The sequence below is a fragment of the Triticum urartu genome, unplaced genomic scaffold, assembly GCF_003073215.2.
Source record: "Triticum urartu cultivar G1812 unplaced genomic scaffold, Tu2.1 TuUngrouped_contig_9511, whole genome shotgun sequence".
NCBI lineage: Eukaryota > Viridiplantae > Streptophyta > Magnoliopsida > Poales > Poaceae > Triticum > Triticum urartu.
The window spans coordinates 8201-17211 of NW_024120563.1; the positions used below are offsets into that span (position 1 = coordinate 8201).

At 48.0% G+C, this 9011-nt stretch overlaps 1 protein-coding gene across 1 annotated transcript; it reads left to right on the top strand.

The window, feature by feature from the left end:
* The first annotated feature begins 285 nt into the window (after positions 1 to 285).
* On the top strand, positions 286 to 8186 carry LOC125532263 (NADH-ubiquinone oxidoreductase chain 4-like). The gene is given in 5 exon segments (XM_048696391.1): positions 286 to 882; positions 1903 to 2417; positions 5850 to 6068; positions 6071 to 6271; positions 7933 to 8186. Coding segments are annotated over 5 exon segments (1485 nt in total). The 5' UTR covers positions 286 to 421; the 3' UTR covers positions 8022 to 8186.
* The last annotated feature ends 825 nt before the right edge of the window (positions 8187 to 9011 follow it).

The window sequence follows — 9011 nt, forward strand, 5'->3', positions numbered from 1 at the left end:
CCGTGCTAGGAAGCATTACTCCTCTTTTCATTCCAAATTCTTCAATAAGACCGATACGATTGATTGGTCTGTGCGTTTCTCTTATTACTTTTTTGTATCCCCCTGTTCCTCGGATACAATTCGATCCTTCTACGGCCAAATCTCAATTTGTGGAAAGCCTTCGATGGCTTCCTTATGAAAACATCCATTTGTATATGGGTATAGACGGTCTTTCATTATTCTTCGTGATATTGACCACATTTCTGATCCCTATTTGCATTTCAGTGGGTTGGTCCGAGGGGTGCACCTAACCCACCTACTCACTCATCAATTACGGTGTTCAGCTGACTTGCACAGAAAGACCCCTATTGTTTAGTAATTTGGCGCCCCATCTTTTGATTGACTGTTGTCAACTAATCTTTTCAATGTTCAATTCTACTCTATGTTAGAACATTTCTGTGAATGCTATTTCGATCTAAGTGGTCCTATTCTCTGTCCCGTGCTAGGAAGCATTACTCCTCTTTTCATTCCAAATTCTTCAATAAGACCGATACGATTGATTGGTCTGTGCGTTTCTCTTATTACTTTTTTGTATCCCCCTGTTCCTCGGATACAATTCGATCCTTCTACGGCCAAATCTCAATTTGTGGAAAGCCTTCGATGGCTTCCTTATGAAAACATCCATTTGTATATGGGTATAGACGGTCTTTCATTATTCTTCGTGATATTGACCACATTTCTGATCCCTATTTGCATTTCAGTGGGTTGGTCTGGTATGAGAAGTTTTGGGAAAGAGTATATTACAGCATTTCTAATTCGTGAATTTCTAATGATCGCCGTGTCCTGCATGCTGGATCCTCTACTATTCTATGTTCTTTCCGAAAGCGTGCCAATCCCTATGTTGTGCGGAGCTGAGCATCTTCTATTCGCTGGGATCAAGCTTTTCCTCTGCAGGGGCCTTGTGCAGTAAACCCCCTACGGGCGGTCCCCCGTCGTCGTAAAGTAGTAAAGGTCCCCGCGAAGCTTTCGGGAAGAGGGGTAGTCTTGTGCGTAAGCATAGCATTTCTGGTCGAACCACCGAACCACACATCTTTTTTTGGTGGGAGGGTACTCCGAGTAGTGGGTACCTCGTAGGACCTCGACCCGCCTACTCAGGTCTTGTATGGATATGCAGGAAGGGGTGCTCCTAGGTGTGTGTAGGGGGTGTGTTTGTTCGCGAGAATGAATTCCTCGTCAAGTCAGGGGGGGTGTGGACACACTTGCGCGAATTCGGGTAACGGCTACAAGGGATAAAAATAAAGGAAACTATACCCGACCAGGGATGGACGTAAACTCGTAAGCTACCGAGGGTAGGGATAATCGTCCAGGTCTTATTTAAAAAAAAAGCCCCCCCGCCCTTGCAGGAGGTTAGTTCCTCTGTCGTTGCCGGAGAGTTCTTGGCGAAGAGACCTTAGGATAAGTTGCTAAAACAAACGGAGGGGAGAGGATAAGTTGCTAAAACAAACGGAGTGGAGGATCGACCCGTTCAGTAGAATTCCGAAGAAAGACTGTTGAAATAAATGCGGGCAGGGTAGAGCTCGGCAGAGGGTTCGAGAATAGGGTAGGGTTTTTTACGGTCGGGTCCCCTACCACTAGTCCGGCTAGCCTTCTTTCGGGCAGGAAGCAGGCCTAAACGACGGGCGGGCATCTCCCGCTACGCCAGAAGCAATGTTCGCCACCACCCGAACAGCAAAAGATTCGAGAGTCAAGGCGGAAAAGACAAGCATAGTGGTCTAATGACAAGGGCCGACGACGGAAGCTCGGGACGGAGCCGTATGATGCGGAAGTCTCACGTACGGTTCCCTAAGAAGGGAGTGGCTACCCACTGGGGCTTCGACCAACTACCACCGGTCAATTCCGCTTTGGGGCCACCCCTGACTCTACCATCATTATAGGGGTATGGGGTTCGAGACAAAGAAAGATCAAGGCAGAATATCAGTTTTTCCTATATACTTTACTTGGATCCGTTTTTATGCTATTAGCTATTCTGTTGATTCTTCTCCAAACAAGAACCACCGATTTACAAATTTTATTAACCACTGAATTTAGTGAGCGGCGCCAAATCCTTCTATGGATTGCTTTTTTCGCCTCTTTTGCCGTCAAAGTGCCTATGGTACCAGTTCATATTTGGTTACCCGAAGCCCATGTAGAGGCACCTACGGCTGGATCCGTCATCTTGGCTGGAATTCTTTTAAAATTGGGAACCTACGGGTTTTTAAGATTTTCAATACCCATGTTTCCCGAAGCGACACTTTGTTTCACTCCTTTCATTTATACTCTAAGCGCGATTGCTATAATATATACTTCCTTGACCACTTTAAGACAGATCGATCTTAAGAAGATCATTGCCTACTCCTCAGTAGCCCATATGAATTTGGTGACTATTGGTATGTTTAGTCGGGCGGCGGCCGTTAGGTCACCTATTTTGAGTTATGGACACACAAGCAAGGCCAAAACATGTGTGCCGGGCATGCGACCCATCAACCTACTAGAAATAGGGGAGAAAACTTAGCATGTCGCAACAAAAGCGTCGATTCGAGGCGTCAGCAAAACACCGCCGTCTGTTCCTAAAACAAAACCCCTTAGCGCCCTGGGACGGGAGTGGGGGACGGCCCTACGCAAACAGCAGCAGCACCGGCTCTACGAAGTCCAAATCGAATCTTTCGGTTGGCTTTCCCGTGAATAAGAATTGTTGGGCGTGGCGAAGCGATCGCTTCTAGCTGTTTCGCTTGCTTCTTTCTTATTGTGGCAGCTATTATGGCGTGGCTGAAATGAACGAAAAGCGAGATGATTCAAATCGATTGATAGATGGCCTGATCTGTTCTGATAGATCGAAAGGTTTTCTATCAATAATAAGGGTTGACCTCTTTCTATCTATTGATGATACAAGATATCTATCTATTCTGGATCCATCAGAAAGAAATCGATATGCATCTAATTTTTTCTACATCGTATGTAGAGCGCCCAAGCATTTGGCCAGCTCAGTTCTATTATCCATCGGTCCAATGCACTGGCTCATCTCATGGAGGGAAAAAGCAAATGTAGTTAGTTGTCTTGTTGTTGTTCACCGCCTCGACACATTCCCCGGCATCGTCCCACACAGAAAGAAAGAGAGTGGAGCCCCGACCCGACCTGTAAGTCCGCTAACGTAAAGCGAGGAGTTGAGCCTGAACTGGCGAACCGAAGTCACTTTCGTAACCATACTTCCTACAACTAACACGTGCCCAGTCTAGCGGGAACGCGAAGCGCAAACGAACGTGAGCTGCTATACCGAATCTCCCGCTGGCCATCGGGGACCTAATGGTAAGGCCATGATCCGCAGGGGAAGGGATCACTCATTCTTCTATTGGGGACAGGTGCACGAACGACAACTCCAAACGTCAGACATCCGCCGCCTATACCTACCGTTTAGGTGGCACCAGCGAGATCCAGCTAAGGTAAGGAACTTCGTGTCGCGGCTGCTCCACTCCGCTGCGGTCTTTTGAACTGAACTTCGTTGCCTTCCCGCGCGCGAAACGAATGGGCGCTGTGTCGTGGGTCAGTTTTGGGGCGGGGGGCAGAGAGAGAGACCAGAAGAATGATTCATTTGGATCGACGAGCCATTTCGCGAATCAATGGAATGTCTCTCTATCCATATCTATTCTATCTTTATATGACGGGCCATAAAAAAAGAAGTATTTTTATGGCATGCGGGATGATCGCGCCTAGTAGCCACATATCAGCTGCGCTCAATATGCGGGATTTCCGTTGGATCAGATCTTTCGCTTTGACGAATTTGGACCTAGCGAAAAGGACTCTAAGCCTTCGCGCAAACAAGCAAAGTAGAAGCAAGACGAGGAAGCGGAGCTGTCATAGAAGCAGTAGCTTCCCCCGACAATATACAATACAACAGTAGCGACCATGAATAAAAAAGCCCCTTGTTTAACGAGTTCGCTGCTTTTCCCAGGCCGGAGAAGGGCAACTACTTATTGATTGATCGCCTTTCTTTGATATGTGTTCAATTTAGTACAATACAAACTAAAACTAGATCAAAGCGGAAGGGCCACTCACTATAGAAGCTATAACTAGAAAAGCCCTAGCCAATAGTTTAGTAGTCGGCCAAACCCCCATGCTCACGACATGTTCTTGATATTGATTGAGTTGGAGGGAGTCAGAGACTACCACGGAATCCTTCCATAGTCACCCCGGTGACCTTCGTCACCAAAGCGTCACGACAGTTTCCAAGACCCCTCATATAATCTCCAGTGGGGATCAGTCGGAGCACGTAGGAATGCCGACCACTACATAAGCCGCTGGCGGAGAAAGCTCGAAGAGCTTCCCTTCATTCGCTTCGCGGGAGTCACACACAGCACATAGCTGGAAGTCAGAGGGCCCGTACTACCTTCCTAACCCTTCGCTCCGAGGGACCGTAGAACGAAAAGCGCCTTCTAAACAACTCGGCAGAAGGGAAGGGGCCTATGTATTTGCATGACCCCTGCGGATTTGACCCTACCTACACCCGGAGCCAATCCCCTAGCGGTCCTGCCACCACGCCGCAGAACAGGAGCTCGTGTGGAACCTTGGATTTCTGGCGTAACAGCGGTGGAAGGTATCAAAATATTACGGTCGCATAACATACTATATACGCTAAGGTCGGCCAAAATATGGACACCCAAAGGGCCCGGCGCGCACAATCCTATCCTATCTGAGCCCGTCATTGCATGCACTTTGGACAGCCGTCCGTAGCATCATAAGGAGCACCTCCCTTTCGAGGTACCCAAATGGAACGGTCTTTATTTGTGTTGTTGGTTGGTCTTTCTCAACGTGGTCTATAGCACGAAAAACCATTCTTTACAAGATAGGTCCGTTCACATGAAAGAAAATACAAAATCCATTCTTCATGGTCGGGCGCATTTCTCCAAATCCTCCAGGATCACAAGTGGAACGCTAAGCAAGGGTGGGGAGGCTGCGAACTCCGCGTCGAAAAGAAAGAAGCAAGCATGGGGTGTTGCCGTAGCGCGCCGGAGAGCAAGCATAGGCAACCAAACTAAATAAGGCTACAAAAGTAGCTAGCTAGCATTTTTAAGCTGGCTGCCTTTTCTAGCGCGCGTACTCTTCTGTGGAGTCGCACGGAACGAGCCTTGTCTTCCCTCCAACGACTAGCTCCCTTTTCTTGTTCCGGTCACCCTTCTCTTGCCGTGGAAGGACTTTTTCCTGTGGTGTGGTCCAACCCGTGGGTGGAGTCGCCCTCATCCCCCCATTGCTTAGTGCTCCCTGCAGCTTTGCTGGGCTTTACCCACGTGGGCGCGGGCTTCTATAAGAGAATGAAAAGCTCTCTTTTTACAATAAAACGCGAACCACGCGGAGCCCACCCTTTTTCGTTTTCTGCCGCCATTGGGTGGCCGCAGGGGAAACACAGCCCGGCCGCCTCTCGGGAAAGGGGGGGTGGGCCTACCTATCCCGAGGGAGCAGCTGAGAGGTTCCATATGCCGAGACGAAGGGCAAAACTTCAGTGCGTGATCGTAGTATGTCACCTCGTCTCGTCCTCGCAGCATCGAAGAGTACCTATGCACTATGTTTCGGTTCACTGATAAGGAAGATAGAGTTGGGGTGGGGGTCTACGATGTGATACTATAGTATGCCCCGGGGAGAAAGATGCGCAACTCAAAACGGAAGCAGGAAGCGTGTTGTCAAAAATGTCGGAGGTTACCAGATCTCTGAGACTACCATCGATCCGACAGAGCGGAACGACCAGAAAAAGAAGTGGAGTTAGAAAGCCGTATGACAGGTGGTAACTATCTTGTACAGTTCGAGGGGTAAGCGGCGTACTCTGGGGGAATATTAGGCTCTATCGAACATACAGGGAATTGGAGGTAGCATTTTACTTATGTTAAGTCATGGACTGGTTTCTTCAGCCCTTTTTCTATGTGTTGGTGTTCTATATGACCGACATAAGACTCGACTTGTTAGATATTATGGAGGTTTAGTGAGCACCATGCCGAATTTCTCTACCATTTTCTTCTTTTTCACTTTAGCCAATATGAGTTTACCCGACACTAGCAGCTTTATCGGCAATTTCTAATCTTAGTAGGAGCTTTCCAAAGAAATAGCTTAGTAGCCACATTAGCTGCGCTTGGGATGATTTTAGGCGTGGCGTATTCCCTTTGGCTATATAATCGTGTGGTTTCTGGAAATTTAAAATCTGATTTCCTCTATAAATTCTCTGATCTAAATGGCAGAGAAGTTTCCATATTTCTACCTTTTCTTGTTGGAGGGGCGACCGTCCGTTGAACTACCAAAAAAGGGTAAACCAATGTGATCATGACATTGTAGGTGCTTGCGATGGGACGGTTGCGACTTCCCTCATAAGTAATGGGTGGCATAGCCTGTAGCAGAAGTCCCCTTTTTTTTATCCATTTCTTTATTACCCCAGAGGGGCCCACCCTGGTGGGACTGAGAGAAAGAAAGGACGGGGGGGGGGGGGGGCGACCATGCATGGCATTTCTCGACCGTGTCTCCGAGGGACAGTTGAATGAGCGACTCATGAATGCTGCCGGGTCGGACGAGCCAATAACTCGAACGTGTTCGGTTAGTTTTTTGAGCAAGAATCACAGCGTTACCTTACCTTCACCATGATACGGACTCCAAGTTCTTATCGCAGAGCACGAGGAGTTTCCTTCAATATGATGATGAGAATGGAAACTAGAAGCACGACTGGGTCTTCGTAGTCCGAGATCATACTTATATATCAGTCACAGTAACGTAAGCATGAGACTTTTTGGTAGTACCGGTGAACCAGATGGCCGCGGCGAGGGAATCTGGGACGGAGGACTCGTAATATCTCTATAGATCTGGCAAAAGCGAAAGACCCCTAACGTCAGGGGCTGACCACTGAGCTCACTCAGGCCCTGCTGGGTGGGCCAGAGTGGGTCCGAGCTGGAATTGCCATAGCTTATGGTTAGAGCAATAGGAAAGGGCCCAGCAGAGAGAACAGTCAGGATAACGAGCGCGGAGCCCACTTGGCAGGCGGCAGGAGCAGTGGGCAAGTGCTTGCTTGGTAGGCCAATAGCCCTGTGAACCGGGCGGGGCACTCGACGAAAGGGGGGCACGCTGAGCAAGTACGCAAAATGGCCCTGCGGAGCTTTCAAAAAGAAAAGCAAGGACCACTACGGGAGGTCGAACCACGGACCGGAGGTAGTAGAACGTGATCCGCACCGGTCAATATTGGATCAAACAATAGGGGACCGTAGCACTGACGTTTTTTTGCAAGACAATAGGTACTGTTCCCTACCGAGACAAGGGACACTCTCAACGGATCCTCCACGCGCTGGGCATACCATAGTTCTTCCGTGCATCTTTATCGTGGCAGAAACAGAACAAGAGGGAATGACCCGGCCGACTCGCCCAGGGCTAGAGGGCGAGCCATACGAGAGTGAGTCGAATTCTGTTTACGTTCTCGGTTTGGGTTCGGGCCCCTCTCGATCTTTTGCGTATAAGGGAAGGGGGAAGGAGTCTAAATCTATGGACATTAATGAAGCACCATTGATGGACATTGCACATGACACGAGAAATTCGACTCGACGGTCCGGTGCTAATAGAAGTCGCTTACTCTTCGTCTAGCGAAGGTGCCAGATCCTTAAAGTAAAGTATCTATCAGCCTAGTGTACCAACCACGTGGTACGACGGGCACTCAAAGACCTGGCGAATGAGGGCCCACCCCACCCAAGAGCGCTTATGTCATATGGGAACTCTCGGCTAGAAACAATCCTTATGGTTTTTATATCCCGTTAGAATAATAAGAAAGAATCAAAGTCCAGGTTGGTTGGTGAGCCTAGTGATAGGAGACTATCTAGCTTGGTTCGGAGAGCACTTGTTGGGTTTCAGATTCATTTTTTGCTAAATGTTATGGCCTAAATGCTGAACTATTGACCCTACTTGTTCGGATGGGTGTTCACCCCAAAGTGTTCCCGGACTGCATGCATACATCCGTAAGTAACTTAGTGCAACATGGCAAATTTCATTGAGAGGAATCAGCAAAGAAAAGAAATCTTCTCCGGGTGATCAAGTTCCTTTTTCGGTCTGGGCCACGTCTTTGCTTTCTTCAGAGGCCCATTTTCCTGGGCATCAGTGAGTGGAATACTTAACAGTGATTACATTCTTATGTAGATTCCATTGCTCGAATGGGACTTGTTTGTTGGCACCGACCTCGATAAGAAGCAAGGGAGTGGTGCCGAAGCGAACGGAGCTGCAGAGCCGTTTGTTTACCAATCCGCCAACTTAAGCTAGGAAAAGTGTAAGAGACCGTGCATCTTCATGTAAATAAAGGTAAATAATCTTAGAAACAGTCAAGAAACTGGGAATTTTTTATTCCATTTCTTAGCCAGGGCAAGCCCTACCGACCTACGACCGGAGAAGATGTTGTGTTGTTCGTATCACTTGCTAGAGATAGAGAAGCTAGAACAGGAACTGCCCGGGAGGGTTCAAAGAATGAGGTCTTCACCTTTGAGCTGGATCTCATCTCATTCTAGCACATACTACGAGCGATTGACTTAAAGAATACAACAAATGGTTGTGGGGTTATCTTTGTACCCTGTGACTACAACCACAAGGTCCGAATCAAGCGAAACGGCTGAGGCGCAAGCCCTTTTCTCGCCACTACTCTGTGTACCCAAAGTCAGCAACCTTTTTGGCACGCCGGCTAGCAAGTTCATTGCTTCAATGACATGAATTCAATCAAGTGGACAAATCCTATCCTGGAAAATATGGGCAATCAGCTAGAAACTCAATAGTCTTACGTGGAAAGCACTCAACCGGCCTTCCTCTTCTGAATTATATGAATGACAGAAATCAGTCCTCACTTGTATTAACTTCATGAGTGAAGAGATAGACAAGGTGGTGAAAAGCATGAAACCAAATACTGCTCCAGGTCTAGATGGCTTCTCTGTTAGCTTTTTAGAGCCTTTTGGCCCCAGTTGAGAGATATACTAATATAAATGCTTCAGGAGCTGTATCAT